Source organism: Sylvia atricapilla, chromosome 3 (genome assembly GCF_009819655.1).
Source record: "Sylvia atricapilla isolate bSylAtr1 chromosome 3, bSylAtr1.pri, whole genome shotgun sequence".
Taxonomy (NCBI): domain Eukaryota; kingdom Metazoa; phylum Chordata; class Aves; order Passeriformes; family Sylviidae; genus Sylvia; species Sylvia atricapilla.
In genome coordinates, this window is record NC_089142.1 from 34,212,724 (window position 1) to 34,229,751 (window position 17,028).

General features: G+C 41.3%; 1 protein-coding gene across 1 annotated transcript in view; it reads right to left on the minus strand.

Annotated features, from left to right (window-relative positions):
• The window catches only part of ME1 (malic enzyme 1), a 154,894-nt gene extending 139,122 nt beyond the window's left edge, over positions 1-15,772 (minus strand). Inside the window, exon 1 of the mRNA XM_066315082.1 lies at positions 15,601-15,772. Coding sequence (XP_066171179.1) covers positions 15,601-15,705 — 105 coding nt within the window. The 5' untranslated portion in view covers positions 15,706-15,772. The remainder of the gene's footprint in view (positions 1-15,600) is intronic.
• Positions 15,773-17,028: the final 1,256 nt, after the last annotated feature.

The following is a 17,028-nucleotide window of genomic DNA, read 5'->3' on the forward strand; positions in this document are numbered from 1 at the left end:
TGATGTAAAACTGGACTGGCTTTTCACAAATTAAGAAGACCTGACTGGGAACACAATAATCAATGTCAGTCTTAAGTGTAATGACCATGGACTAGTACAGTTCAAGATCCTACATGAACAGAAGAAGGCAAGCAGGAAATTACAGACTGGGCAAGGGTAAATCATCCCTGATCAACCTGACTGCCTTCTACAGTAAAATGACGGCACTCATGGACAAGGAAAGACAGAATACGTCATTTATGTCACTTTAAGCAAGGTTTTGACAACTGGATCCCAAAAAATCCATGCACCTAAGCTGGGATATTACAGTGTAGATGGGTGGACAGCCACATGGGTAAAAGGCTGCTGCTGGATGATGGGGCTCAGAATGGGTTCTACTGCACCTCCCAGTAAGAATGTTGCAGGAGTCTGTAATGAGACCTGCCCTGTTTAACATCTCTATCAATGACCTAGAGAGGGCAGTGGAGCACAAAATCACCAGGTGTGCAGGTGACACCAAACAGGGGCAACTGCAGATATACATACCCAAGAGCAGGGCTGGCATCCAAAGGGACTTAGCCTGGAGGAAGGGCTGACAGGAACATTATGAAATTCAACAAGGACAAATGCAAAATGCTGCAATCCAGAAAGTAAACAATACAGGCTGCAATGATTCAGGCTGGTGACAGACTGACTGGCTGGGAAGAAGCAGGTCTGTCAAAAAGGACATGGTGGACAGCAAACTGAGCAGGAGCCACCAGTGTGCACAGGCAAGACAGCCAATAGTATCAGCAGCAGTATGGTATGACATGGCCTGAGGGAAATGCTTACCTGGCACTCATTAGACTGCAGAGTCCAACTCTGAGTCCCTAACATCAGAAAAACATCAATAAACTGGAGCAAGTTCAGTAAAGGGCCACCAAGATGATTTGGGCTGAAGCACATCCTCAGTTACGGAACTAGACTTTTTTAGCCTGGAAAAGAGAATGTTCTGGGAGGAACCTAAGAGCATTCCAGCACCTCTGCTGAGGCTGTCTAGAAGACAGATCGAGGCTCTCTACAGCAGTATGCAGCAGAAAGACAAGAGACAACAAGCATAAGATAAAAGAGAGGCTTAGACTAAATATAATGAAAATCAAATTCCTCTTGAGTACAGAAACATACACAGGTTGCCCAGAGAAGCTGCACAGTTTCCATCGTAGAGATTTTCATGACCTGACAGGATCATGAAACTGTGACAGCCCTGAGCAACCTGTCCTGTCTCCATATCTGACCCTGCCTTGAATGGGAGGTTGGATTTCTGAGAACCTTTTTGACAGGAATTACACTATGGTTTTATAATAACATTTAACTCACATTCCCTGTGATATTACAATTTTCTTTCAGTAAGCAGCATTCAGACAACAATCTTAACAAAAAAGAAAAAAAGGATCATTTCAAGAAGCACTGCAGTTTTTAGCAACAGATTCATGAATCTGGGACAAAGCATTAGCCTCATTGAGACAGGCCAATTGCAGTGCAATAAACATACACCAAAAAATATTTTTCCCCAAAATTAAACTAACATGCTTTGACAAAACTTAATATGCAGATAGAATGTCAGAGCACTGACTAAATTGGGTAAGTAAAATCATGAACAACGTTCATAAAAACACTCTTTGCAAGGTCCTGAATATGGAAAACTAAAAGAGGAGAAGTACTTTTGCTTAGAAGGTATTCTTTTAAAACCAAGACGTGCTGTGATTACTTCAAATACTGCAGTCCCATATGCCACATGTAACAAAACCACTCTATGGTTAACTTGCATTTTCCTTTAACTACTTATATCAAGGCAGAGTCAAACAGCAGCAAACACAATCTAGAGAGGCTGAGACTGTCTTCATGCTATAACTCAAAAAAAGTTTCCAGCCAAACAGGTTCTGTTCCTGCAAACATTTTGTGTTGTTAACAGAAATCCATCTGCCTATAAAAACATATAATGTGAAATGAGGAAAGGATAGAACAGGTAGGAAAAATTTCTTTTTGTATCACCTTTAACCCAAGCTGCATTTCTCACAGTGCTAGCACAACACACACCAACAACATCCACACGAGATTAATGACGATTTTTATTATTATTATTACTATTAATTAGATCTGCTGAGGATAACAGATTCAGGCAAGGCAGCGCAGACTCACCAAAACAGATCCAGCTTTGGGTGCCTACAGCTGTATGTCTAATACTGCCCTATTGCTCTGTTCTCCACATGGCAGCCTTCCCTCTGTAATGTAATGAAGTGTAAATAACAGGTCAGTACAAAATAAATGGGGCTTTTATGCATGTGCCACATTTCCTCATGGCAGCTGAAAGATTATTTCTTTGTATTTAAGTAAATAGATGCATGTAAGTATTTTCAGGGACAAAAAAAAATGCTTACCATGTATACTTTGAGAATTGCACTGCTGGCAAGTTGGAGCACGGCCAGGCAAGCATTACCTTTCTGTAGCTACTTATATAATTATTATCAGGATTAGATTCATAGATATTAATTTGCCATGTAGGCTTTCTGAAACCCATAACAGGAAAAAAAAAGGAATCTACTTTGAATTAAGAAATTATTACAAAATAGGAGAGAATTAGGATATAATTCCATATTTTGATAGGCAAATAGATTCATTTTCCTAACTGTTAAATCTTCATGGAGCTATCTTTCAAAGAAAATCTTATTTTCCTGGGTATTTAAACTACAGAAGTGTGATTTCCAAGAATATCATAAGAATTCATACCTAAAGAAAATGTATGCAGCTCCTTCTATTCAGAAGACATATACATGTATTCGTTTTAGCACATTTTAAGAAGGAATCAAAACAATTTAAAAATGTATCTTTGACAGTAATAGCTCCAGCATACAAGGTGCTTTTGTTCAGCCTTTATACACAATTTCTGTGCGGGACAATTTCTCTAGGAAATCAACATCAAAATTCTTAAGTTTGGGAAAACAGTTGATGTCAGATTTGTATCATCTCTGCCTATTCAATAGCTAGCAAAATCGTCAGACAGCTAAATATACCCATAGAAAGTCAACCTTCGTTCACATCATGACATGCATTTAAGCCCTGGAGACATGAATTCTAGCTTCTTAAATAAGTGAAGTTTCACTGAGTTAAAAACTACTGAATAGTGCCTAGCTGGAGGTTAAAATACCTTTTCTTGCAGAAAGTATTGACCTGAGTTTCCCCAGGCGTTCAGGTGATAAATACTGAACACTTTGTCACCTCTTCTCCCCATTCAGCTGGAATGGAGGCAACTCTCTGAATGCTGCCCAGGACCAGGAGGCTTAGAGGAGGCAGCCAAGGGTCAGCTACCTCTTCATTTAATTGGAACTAATCTGCATGTGGCACAGCATGGCCTGAAGCCAGGCGCAGGTTCAGCTACACAGATGGATGAGTTCTTCCTGCCTATTCAGATCTTTATTTTCCCTCCACAGCATTCAGTACAGGCCATGATTTGCAGTCCTGTTTAATGGATTTTCATGGATCTAGGAAACTGTATGTCCAGAAGACTGCATATCCATTATACCCTCTCTACTTTTAATTGCAATACAGCAGAAGGTAAAAGGACATGGATAAAATATGCCAGGACTATACAGATTCAACACGAGTCTACTTAGATATGACTTTTAAAGAACTATCAGCTTGCTGATGGACTACTGCAAAAAAAATAGATGATGATTCCCCCCACCAAGGAAAGAAATTGTACATAGAAACTAGATTACAGCAGTACAAAGACAACAACATAAACGTTATCTAAAAAGACTAATTATACAAGACCAAGTACTCCACACTAGTTTTCATCCCGAACACTTCTCAAATGCTGTTGGCCTATTCAGATGAGAAAACTAAATGATTAAGATTTAATATTCTTAGTGCATGACCTAGTTTCCAGTCCAGTGCCCAATCTACTACAATATTTTGCCTCTCTTGATGAAGCAGAGCTCACTAATTAAGGGGCAAAAATGTGTGTACTCATAAGCATTACATAGTTCTGAAGGAAGACAATGAAAGCTTTTAAAGACTTGTCAAGTGTACCTCAAAGCAAACCAGAAAGGGTGTCAGTCAGCCACACCCCCTGTTTAAACTGCTGGTGGTACATTATGACAACTATATGATGCTTTCCTATATTCATCTATTCTTCTTACCTGTGTTTTACCCATTACTTCTTGATGAGAAATAGTTAGATGACTTGGTAACCATAAAACCAAAAGAAAGTTACTTGCCATAAACAACACAAAGTTTAGAAATAAACTATCATTATTATAAATATTTAGGAAATTATGTTAGTTTGAAGGATGAGTGTCTTTATGCTACTGAAGTATTTTTTTTCCCAAGAATTACACCTCAAAAAAACCCCCACTATTTATTTCCTGCTTGGAGTTTATCCTTGTGCTCCAGGAAGCACAAGAGCTCAGTACCACAAATAGTCTGGCAGGAGCTCACAGGCTCCAGTTTTGCGCAGGCTCCTGACCTGGAACACTTCTGCTCTTACAGCAAACACAACACCAGTGGCTACAAGACAGAGCCACACTGGTTATGTTTCTCCAGGTAAGATGCAAAGTGAGATGCTCTACTTTTTCTGAGCTTAGATAAAGTGTTCCTTTCAAGCAGCTGCTGAGGATGAGTGCTGCAAGCCCTCTTATTACTGCAGTACACAGAAAGACATGCTTTCTCATACCTCTTTACCCACATTCACCCAGATTTATTTATTCCCACCTACAATAGATGCGTTTAGTTCAACCACTGTGTTGTGCTAAATGTAAGAATTTGCATGCTCCATAGGAATCAAAAAACATAATTCAGAATTAGCAAGCTATTTTTTTACCTGACCCTCGACTGACCTAAAAAAAAGAGACAGATGCCAAATCCTATATTACAGGAACAAGAGTAATGCTTTATCCAGACTTAATTTACAGAAAGCTATGCAATTGGTAAGCCTCAATCTCAGAGAATCTGTCATGAACTCTCATCTTAACAAAAAGCAACAACATAAAAAGAGATAAACCACACTGATTTTTTGCTCTCTCAAGACTATAGTAAGTCATAAATTTGCATCACAGAACTTCAAAACACTCCCGGGATAGAGGCAACTGGAAGGATACCACGGTGATGTCTTGGAATTGAAAGGACAACTGTCCCACAAGAGCTCCAGACAAAAGCAAGGGAAGAATTTCAGAGGAATCTTTGGAATTAACATGTCAAGCAGTCACCTAAAACATATCATCTGAGGAAGATGGAAAAGACTGGACAGAGATCAGAGCAAACTGCTGCAAGATCTCACTCCTGCAGAAGGTCCAAGAGCCTGAAACTCAATTCCCTGAAAGAAGGCTCTTCATTCTACCCTAGCCCCTTCTCCTAGGACATGACTTTCAAAACTGGCTTATGCTTGGGCAAAATCAAACCTATGCAAACCTAAGGACCTTAGGGAATTACTCCAATAACTGCTACAGCAAAAAATCAAAACTCTGAAACAACTTTTCACTTTTTTATTTTCTCATTTTCCTGTAAATAGCAGCAGATAATTTTATCTTTCAATAGTAGAGATTCAAGTCAAATCAAACCAATGTTAAGTGCTTTGGCAAACTGAGTTACTAATTTTCCTTGGACAATACTATGTTCTTCTATTCTGACTTTTATCTGTAACTATTGAACTCTCTTTTACTATTTAGGTAAAGAGGCTTTACTGCCTCTTTCGTAAATACATCCCACACGCATAAATCTGCTTTGTTAAAGTCAGGTATCTGGAGGATGAAATCCAGTAAGTCAGCTAGACACCAGTACCATAAATGTTATAGCATGCCTCATAATCATCACCATGCACTCCCTTCCAGGACAGATTTAAGGCAAAGATTTTTTTTTCTTGGCCATTAAAAAGTCAGAATTATTTTTGCCTTTGTGAAAAAAGGAATTACATTTTCAAGATAACTCTTTTTCTTCTCATGCAGAGCAGTACTATCTAAACTCCATGGCAAAAGAAAACTTAAAAGGGTCTCACTCACAAGGGACAAAAGGAAGAAAATTAAACCGTGATATCCAGTCTGAATTGGATACCAAAATGATTTCATACCTCATGGCACCTACTCTGTTCCAAAGATAAACACAACTCATTAATAAGACATGAATGTAAAATACTAACAGCATACTCAAGACTTCATCTATTTAAGCAAAGTTACATTGAACCAAAGGTGTTTTCAATTTTTCAAAGGTGTTTTCAATTTTTAAAATCACTTCTAATGGTAAGAGGGATAAGAAGAAGCAGAACAGCGATTTAGCTTTAATATTAGACTTTGTTTTTTGAGGGGAATAAGAATTTTTTTCTAAGCCAGAACTGGATAACAGCTGCTACTCAAACAATAACATAAAAACCTAAGCATAAACATGCAATGATAAAATTCATGGTTGCTCTATGCCTCACTTATATCTTAGGACTGACAAATGTGCTTTCTGAGCTCCCACACCAGACAACTACATCTTGACATATTTCCACATCTTTGGCTGAAATTCGAAAGTATTCAGATCCTAAGAGCTTTTTTTTTCCTTCGGTTCTATGTTATGCGTTTTTGATGTATACAGAAAGCGTTTACTTCGTGCTTCCTCTGGTTCCTCTTTATTGTAAACAAATTCAGGTCCTGCTCAGAGGATTGCATTTCACACAGGCACTAACAGTATTCAAGTAAATTACAAACAGTGATTTCAACAGAAAGTACACAGTGCCCTTGAAGGAGTGCCTCCAGGCTGCCCCGTGACCTCCTTCTTCTAAGGCAGGATTTTTGCTTCCAGAATTATGCAACAAATTACATTAGCAAAGCTTAAGACCAAAACATGTCTCCTTATGCATATGATTCAGGGGTTATTTTTCATTAACTCCTAAAGTAAACTACACCAAGAAATATGCATAACTGATTCTCAGACAAAATTAGAGGCCTGTTTTTAACAGAAATAAATTCCGTTTCCTCCACAGCATTTTTTTCACTGAAATCACCCAAAGATTTGGGCTAATAAAGTCATCTTAAATATAAAATGAGAGATTATAATACTCATCACTTTAAACAAATTAGTCAAACTAGCCAAAACCACTTTCCTTGCAAACTATAAATATTTCAACATTTCTTTCTACACTGGCTGCTAGGAAACAAGCTTTTGAAATCTGTGGAGGTTAAAGGAGCTCAAACTCTCCAAGCGACAATAGATTGGGTTTTTGGGTATTTTTAAGGATTAATGCACCAGGATTAATGCATGATTAATTTCATGGCAGTTTTGCAGCAGCTTCCTCCCTTGAATCCTTCTACAATTCATTTACTCTCAGCTTACACCACTAAAACTGGTATTAGTATCACGTTCTTAGGTCTTTCCCCAATACCTCCTACACAAATTTATCATCCACATAAAGGCCATGAGCTTATATTTGTGAGTATGGTCCAACCCTTAGGTTTCCTGCAGCTGGAAGATCCTGTCAGTTCCAGTTCCTGGAGCTATCTGTAATGTGTGTCACACTGACAGTCCTTGAGGCAACCTTAAAATTCCTACTATCATGCTGCATGCCACGAAATCAAGAAAATTAGTCATAATGATAACCCAACACATAATTACACAGCAATTTTCTTATTTCTCTGCAAGCACATAATTTTATTCTAGAAAAAAAATAGAAGTATTTTTAAAATGTAAATTCATGGAGATTCAGTATCAATATGCCTGACAGCAATCATTTACTTCTCAATTAAAATTATAAATTTGCTACTGAGGGGAGAAAGAGTAAGATAAAAAAGAGTGGTCAACATAGCAGCTCAACCTATGCAGGCTGCATAGAATGAATAGTATTAAAAATTACTTAACTTATTTTGAAAATTTCTGAAAGCACTTATTAGATGACCTCCCCTACCTTCCTTGCCTTCATCCATGACTTTGATTTTTTTTTTTTTTAGATGAACAGACATACAACACAACTCACAGACAGCTTGCACACTTACAATTTCAGAACCACACATCATAAGTTTTGAGAATAGGACACCAACAATAAATAACACTTCTTAATGTATCAACTGGGTAAGGCAGATTTCTCATGACTGCAAGCTCTTCTAGAAAGCAGTGCTAGTGACTGTGTATGATACCCTTCTCCCTTAATGGTATGGCAGGACATTCTAGTGTCAAGACAAATTCATCCTCTGCCTCTGAATAGCATCCATCAGCATCTTAATGTAAATATTTGGATTCCCATGTCAGGTATAACACTCGAAAGCACCAAAGCCTTTCCTCAGTCTCTTGCGATTCAGTGCATAGCCTTGCTACTTCTACCTGTCCATGGGGAAGTTTGTTCCAAGTCCCACCTATCTTGGTTTATAGGTACATGGTTGCTTATCATGTTTGTCTGCAGTTTCCCGTACAAAATTTTGGCTACCGTATATTACAAGCTGGTAATCCTATCCACTTCTATTTCCTATACCAGATTTAGCTCCTTGGTGTTATGTTAAACCACACAATGGAGATAATTTCTGTAAAACTATTCCCAGTCATGGGCCAGGACTGGTCTGGGCACAAAGTACAGAGAAGGCATCTCCATGAATGACAAGACCATTCAAACAAAGCTTAACTAATGGCCTACTACCTTTATTTAGAAACAAACTTTTATTATTGTATAACCAATCTCATTAGACAGGCACACAAACTGATAGTGTTATTTCTGTTCTTTTCTGCCCTTTCCATGCTACTCTTCCAGCCACGATGGGCCACAGAGCACACAGGCAACCTCCATACATTTGCTCCAGCCAGGGGAGCACAAAGGACACCTTAGAAGAGCTCTTCACATTTGCAGGGAAGACAAACCACTTGCTACTGTGGCCGAAATCCCAGGATCACTAAATGACACTTTCGAAGCTTCCTCAAAATAGCTGTTCCACTTAAAATTCTCAACTACAAACTGGAAAAAACTTAATGAAGGACCTAATTGAAGGACGTTAATACTCTCTTTCAGACCTCCAGATCCTGAAGCAAGGAGACCTTTGGCAGGAAACACTGAATCAACCTCTGCAGGTATGGGTAACAGCAGCCAGAAGCAAGTCAGGAATGAAATACACAGTCCATCTGAGCAGGCAAGGAAGGAAAGCATGACAAAGCAAAAATGGCACATTTTAACCTCTGGTCATTGGTTAATAGAAAACATTGCTGTCACATACAGTTCTCTTCTTCCTCTCCTCCACCGTGCTAGTAGGGCTGGGGGAGAGAACCTCGTGCCTCCTACAGTCCAAACTTCTGGATTTTTCAGCAACAGCTTGATACAAGACACTGGTTCAGCAGAATTGGATACATAAAGTGCAGAATGCAAAGTAAGAACTTCTGTACTCCAAGATACTCTCTGCAGTTTATTTTAACTAGACAGAAGTAAAATCTCTCAGTGAACTCTACTCCTATTTATTGTCAGCATCCATAAGATTAAAACACTCAAGTACTCTGGCCAGCACCTCTATAAAACCTACTGTCAAAAGGCACACGTTTAACCCAATTTCAATACAGAGATCCTGCTTACAAGGTGCTTTATTCCAGGATTAATGTTTCTATTCAAATAACATTTATAAGCAATGGCCATAGGATTCCTCAATCAAAAGTAAAAAGGTCAACTTTGTATTCAACTACTGAAGCTCACAAGAAAAATCACACAACCAAAAATTGTTTTTAAGGCCTGAAGCAGCTTTGCAGCAAAATAATTCGAGGCTTCAGCTTTCTGTGACAACTTATACCACTATTCAGTTGCTATTACTGCTATTTAGCTTACTGCATAACTTCTTCTCCTTCATTTTATTTGCTTTTAATTCAAGTCACAGAACTTTGATCCCAACTTGCTGTCTCAGCACTCTTGTTTCATAACTGCAAGCAAAGAACTGGATGCCAACAGGAAGAAAAGAACATAACACCAACCACAGCAATTTACCTACTAGCTCAAGAGCAAATTATTGGAGGCAATGAACACTGTGAGCCGTATACATTATATAGAAGACAGCAATAAAATAATCTGATTTTAACTTTGTGCTTTCTCCAATATTTTTCCTTATTAATAGTATGCATGCAGGACAAACTACCTTAAAATAAGAAAGGTGGAAAATACACGGAACTTATTTTTAAAGCCCCTCCACACATAGTGGAAATAAAAGCAGTCAGACAAAAGACATCCTGCATGACTACTCCTCCCTCACACCTCAGCAAGGCATTTACAGTAAGGAAGAATACACTGCCAGTGTGACAACCTCCTCATCCAGCCCACCTGTGGTACCCACCTGTGAGCCACTGTCGAGCTCACACCCTTGCCCAAAACCCAAGGAAACAAGGTGGCTGCAGCTCTGCCAGTCTGCAATTTATAGTCAAAAAGCAAACAATCCTTGTATGAGCCAACTTGACACCTGAAGAACCTCCTGGTTTAGGCCACCATTCCACAAAACAGCAACTAGTGTTGAAGATCCCATTAGGAGATGAAAAATGTAATGCTTGTCAAACACATGGGCAAAACTGATAGAAGTTCACTCTAAAAGGCTTCAAAGACCAGATTCATTCACTTTTTGTGCCAGCAAAACCACTATACCACATACTCTTGTCAAAGACCTGAAAAATCACGTGGTTATCCCTATGAAGATCAGAATTGCTCTGCTATTTGACCTAGCAGGGATAAGAACCAAGAAGTACTACTGTTAAAAACTTCAATGCTTTAAAGGGAAAAAAGTTAAAGGAAGTAGAAGACAGTAAAAGTAATCAGCAACTATACTAAAAAAAATTCCTCAAATTATACCCTTACTTTCACATGGAGCCAACAATCTTTTCATCTAAAAAACACTCTCATACCTGCAACCACTTAAAATTAAATGATCCCTTGCAATATGAAGTGACTTCCAGAAAATCTATCTTACAAATTAATTATGAATTATAGATAATTCTAATAAGCAATTTAAAGAAGTGTTTTCATTCTCCATCCTCAATGTCATCAGCTTTCTTCCAGAACAAGAAAAAGCAACATTCATGGAGCATTGGCTACTCCAGAGGACTCATCAGGTGAAAATACACACATTATCAATAGAAGGAAAACTAGTCTTCTATTGCTCGGTATTTGATAAAGGAATAGATTTATTTAATGGAAGTTCTTAAATGCGTCTTCTATTTAATCCATCAGACAGAGAAAATCTCCCTGGAATACTTCTGATTTTTTTACTGAGGTTTGGGTTTTCTGAGACCTGTTGCATGGTTGCCCACTAATGTCAAAGTCATAAAACCTTTTTTATATGTCACCCAAGTCAATCACAGGTTTATACTTTGTCAAAATCAAATTTGCTTTTAGAGAGGCAACTAGTTTGTACAGAACAAAATCTATCTGTATTTCACAAGCATTCACATCCCACTGTCTGAAATGTAGAGCAAAACAGGAAGTCCATGAAATCTCTCTAAGAAGTTTACAACCGATTTTTAGTAAATTAGTACACCTAGAACACGGAAACTGATAAGAGAGACATATGTTCATATCTTAATGACTCTCTAATCACACACTCACTCCCTCAGCCTGGAATTGATTACTCACCAGAGGCACTGCCACACTTCTGCCTTTCCCGAGGGCTCCAGTTGAGCCACAGCTACAAATAAGAGACAAGGAGGATGCATGGATCTTTGCCCTGTTCCAGAATTGTCCTTCTATAGTAAATCCCACAGTAAGTCAATGCACTGACAGTCAACCCCAGCCAGCAACTCATAGCACTTAGTGAGAGCCTGCTAAGGTTCAGGGGCATCACATCTGGGAGAAGTAAGGGTAAAATACCAATGCAATTGCAGGTGGGATGGACACTGAGAGCTCTCAGACATTCAGCAGCCCTATCAGACAGTCTGTTCTGAAATTCTACAGAAATTCTGAATAAAGAGAAAGAAAAAAGAGGGACCAACAGTTTACAAGCACATTACACTCAGCAATGACTACAGCAGTCACTCAGTAGAGGAGTTAAAATCAGGCATCTGAGGAGGAGAAAGAGCCCTCCAGCACTTAGATTTAATAGAGTCACTTATTTACTGCTCACTGACTTGCTCTGCAAGAATACAAAAGCAGCCTGGAACCAACGCACTTCTCCAATGGCAAAGTTTCTCAATCAGGGAAGAGTTTACACTTGGCAGCTAATACAAGCTATTGGGAAAGTTTTGTATTGAAATGCGTGTTTGTCTATCTTCACACAAAGATTCTGAAAATAAGCAGCTTAAGGGAAAATGGGATTTGTTTAAATATCAAAAGGTAAAAAAAATTAAAGATGAAACTGCAGTTAAACTGTTTGCGTGCTTTAAAATTGCGAACTGAAAGCATAAATTCCATTTACAGTAGGGAAAGAGCAAATTACTTCCACACTTCTGTAGCTCATCAGCTTAAAGAGCATACAACTCCCAGCTAAATCTATTTCAGTGAAAAGAAGTGAAACTGTGTTTGCTTTCCTTGTAATTGCTATTTACAATGTATTTGGCTGCCTGAGGGAGAAAGACCATTACCAGAAAGGTTCTAAATACACTTTTAAACACTAACAGCCTAACATTTCAGACAATAAACTGAATTACAATTATTGTCCATAGACTTGGACACACATCCTCAAGTAATTAAATTCAGTCTGTTACAATCCACTGTTCATCATGGTTTTTTATGTATCATTGCTGCTGACATGGCACAAACAGCTCAAGGATCCAAAATGCTTTACCAAGGGTGTGGAGGGAAGGGAGGGGAAATAAATGACAAAACAACCAAACATTTTTTAATTGATTTTTTCCCCACTGAAGGCTGCACATGTCTGTAAATTTCTAACATGGTCAAACATAAAGGATTTAAGAATGACATTGCCTAGGGAGTCAATTTTGCCATCCTAGTAGAAGTAGAGGCCAAACAGAAAAGAAGAAATTTGGGTGTTTACCCTGGCATTCACACAGCCCTTTCTCTCAAAAGCCAGGAAGGTTAAGTATAAAAAGCAACGGACAAGTGTGCAGAAATCCAGTTCTATTGTTGAATGAATGGGGCACTTTAATGGAGCACCTGAACGGAGACATGATTTTGAGGTTGGGTTTTATGTTTTGGTTGGGGTTTTTTGTGTTAAAATCTAGCACTTATTTCTTCTTACACCTGTTTTTAAAGATGTTCAGGTATAAGTGGTTCCATGTCAATTTTTCAACTTGCCTCAGAAAATGAATATGTTATTCGAGGATACAGGCCCCAAGCTTCCACATATTGAAGCATAATTCAGTTTTACCTGCTTGCCAAGTTATCTCTCTTAAGAAACCCTGAAAACATCATTTGTCTTCTTTTCCTACAAGTCACTGCTAGATACCACTATTTCGTACTCACAGTCTACTTTTGCCACATACATGCAAATAGGCCTCCTAAAACTGGCACCGTTTCTAAAAGAATGTGCTGATCCTGAGAAAGTGCAACTCCTTAACAATGGCCAAGATGGCAGAAAGTTCTGGCACCTTGCAGGACTGCAAGAATTCCCTGTACTTTAGAAACATTAAAGGAGATACTTTATCTACTTTAAATTGAATTCTCATCAACCTGATGCTTGTTTAACAGCCTTGACAATAGAAAGTGGGAGTAGCAGCTTCCACATGTGCAGGCTGACCACAGGCTATCAATCTGGCAACCACATGGGCAGTCCTCAGCACATTTGAATTTAGTGCACCTATACAACATCAAATATATACATATTAGGGTGTGGGTAGGCACACATATATTAGGGTGTAGAACATCTACACCTGCAAAAATATCACCTGCCTCAGTCAGAGAACCAGATAAGCTAACCTTGACCAGACCAGGACCAGACTTTTCTCACAGGCACAAAGACCAGATTTCTAACATCAAATTCTATTCACTGGGTGGATGTGGCTGGTAATGAACAACTATCTTTTTCAGCTTCTCTTCTTTATGGTACACATGTGCTGTACCACAGCTGAGAGAGTATGACAGAATAATGCCTAACCCAGGAAGAGCATGGTGCTAACCCACCATGGTTGTCAGTCTGATTGTCACACAGGCCATTCACTTAAGATCTGGACTTGACAATCCTTGTGGGTCTCTTCGGACTCAGAATACTCTGCAACTCTTGTCTTCTGTACCTTAAAATCAAGCAAAACCCTTCCTCTTTAGCACCTCATCTGTGATGACCCATCCTTACTGTACGCTGTTCAGGGGCAAGATGTAAGGTGTGCGAGGGGAGAACCACTGCAATGAGCCTGCTGCTAACCGCCCTTCAGTCAGTGCATTTTAGAACAGGCCCCTTTTTATTTCTTAAAACAAGGTGAGTTTTCTTTTGAGTTGGTCTTCCTGGTTATGCTGAATCACCGTTTCCCATTAATACTACAGCTGCTTAAACACAAACCCAAGCAAAACAGCCTCTCCTCAGTTTCTTCTTGGGAGTTTTATCTTTAAAGTTTTAACTTGCCTTTAACCTGACCTCAGGAGACCTTCTCAGGCCTACACACAGACTTAAGAAAGCCTCTAAGTAAACTCTGTAGTCAACCACCGAGACTAATAAAAGCACTATTCATCAAACTAATACATGGAGCTTTTAGTGATGAGTCAATGTGCCCAGTAAAACTAGAGACACAGTTTTTGTGAATTTACCCAACTCAGCAGTAAACAAAATGACTGTACATACAATCCAATGCCGATGCACAAGTCAGACCACCATTCCAGGTAACGTGCAAGATGGAATTTGGAGGGAAGAGTCTGATCAAGGCTTCTTGTGCTAGGTGTAGCTTATTATCTACCTTCAACCATTTTTCATTTTGGCAGGAAATTCAGGGCTTGTCATGCCAGTTTAATTATTTTATTATTTGAACTTTGCATCTTTATCAAGGCAGTTGTGCAAACACTTCCTACTCACCTCTATGTTTCCAAGATTAGTTCTACAAGTTTAGAAAGTTTAACCAAGCTGAATTACCATTTTGAAGCAAACTGGAAATGCGTCAAAAAGGTTTTGCTGTGCTATGGCATCTCTTAGAAAAGCTGACTGCATTCGCTGATGCAGAGCAGGGAGGAAACTGCAGTTGCATTTTCGAGCTCCAAGAGGAATAGCAGCGATAAACACATTTTCCTCCTTGCCAAGGGAGAGAAAACGCAGGGCAGCACCGACAGCCACTTCTGCCCGCAGGAAACGAGGTGGGGCATCCGTGGAAAAGAGGACTGGAAAAGAAGGAGGGTACCGGGAAAACCAGAAACACGGCAGCAGGAACTCGCATCAGAGCGGCGTAACTTTGAGCAGCATCCTCCTCCCCGCGCTGCTGCTGCAGCTCCTCTCCCCCGGGGCGCTACCGGGGCACGGCTCCGCGGCCCGGGCCCGCCGGGGCGGCAGCGGGCAGGGCGCCGGCCGCCCCCCGCCGCCCGAAGGAAGAGGAAGCGGCGCCGGGCCCGCAGGAAGTGCGGCTGCCCCGCGCCCGCCGCCCCCGGCCCGGCGGCCGTGACAGGTGGCGGCGGCCACGGGCGGCCCCGGCTCCGCGGGCAGCGCCCGGCAGCAGCGCCCGTCACCCGCGGGGGCCGCGCCGAGGGCTCGGGCAGCCGCCCTCCTCGCCCAGCGGCACACCTGCCCCGCCCGCCCCTACCTTGTTGAGGTGGGGGTCGCGGAGCACCTCGTAGCCCCTCTTCATGGTGAGCTGCAGGGGCCGGGCGGCGTCCCGCCTCTTCTCGTCTCCCTTCGTTGCTTGCATGGTGCGGCGCGCCGGGGCTGACTGCCGTCAGGTCGCTGCGGGAGCGGAGGCAAAGTGGCGGTGGCTCCTCCTGCTGAGGTGACCGCCCGGCGGGGTGGGATGATCCTACCGGGAGAGAGGGAGGGGGCAGAGCCGCGGCGAGGCGCCGCCGCCGCGGGAGGGGGGCACCGGGGCGCCGCTGAGTCACCGGCGGCTCCGCGCACACCGGGGCGGCCGCCAGGTGCGAGGGGCGGCGGGGGCGCGGACCCTGCCCTGCCCTGCCCTGGCCGGGCCGGGCTGCCTGGCGCGGCGGAGGGGCCGCCCGGAGCAGCGCCCCGGGATCACCTGCCGCGGGGGGCTCCGGCTCTGCCCCGTCTCGCCGCGCTCGGAGCTGGGGCTGCGGGCACCGCGCCCGGACCGCCCGGGACCCCGCGGCCCTGCCGACACACACCGCGGCCGGGCCTCCGCGCTTCAGGCGCGTTCGAGTTTCACTTTCCTTCTGCTATTTAAATGGCCGTGAAATCCAATCTTTCCCGAAGGGGACGGACTGCATAGCTTCGTACAGTCAGGAGCACATGTTTGATGTAATTAGCTGTGGGTTGGCTTCAGCTGTGGTGGCTGGGGTTATGCCTGGTCAGGATGGAGAGCACCGGGGCAGAGCAGGTGTTTAGCTGGTTTGTACTGCTAGCCCTGGCACTTTTTTTTCGGTATTCTTTGTATACAACCCATTGTGTACTGTATGACTGTGGCTTTATTCCTCTAAATCCATGTATGTAAGCAAAAATAATTTCCATATGGATGCTGTAGTCCTGCCGGAGAATTTACACAGCTTCAAATGTTTGACTAGAGGATTAATTTAGAAGGGTTTGGTTTCTGTTGTCAAGCAGCAATGAACAGATACAGAATTTGCAGCTCTTTCAAACTTATCTCTTTGCGTTTCATCAGTAGGCCTTGTATCCATACTACTACCTAATATTCTATTTTAAAAAAAGTCTCCCACAGAATCTGGCCTTTATCAAACTTCCTATTAAGTAGCTCTGGGAAGTTTATTTGCAGTTAAATAACAAAGGAAAGTTGGAGGCATTCCAAGTCTCTATTTCTGGAAACGTGACTTGCAAGTCAGCAGAAAATTCAGTAAATAGATTTCTCCCTTGCTCCACCATCTCAGTATTATGGAAAGCAATAAATTAAAATTAAAAGTTTCTTCAAAACTCTAAACCTGATGTCTTTCTGATCAATTATCTAGCTTTCCCTGGATTTGTCTGGCTAGCTAAATACCTTCCTCCCCACTCAAGTTCTGAATATTACCTTTAGTAGGTATCAGAGATACGGGGTGTTATTTCA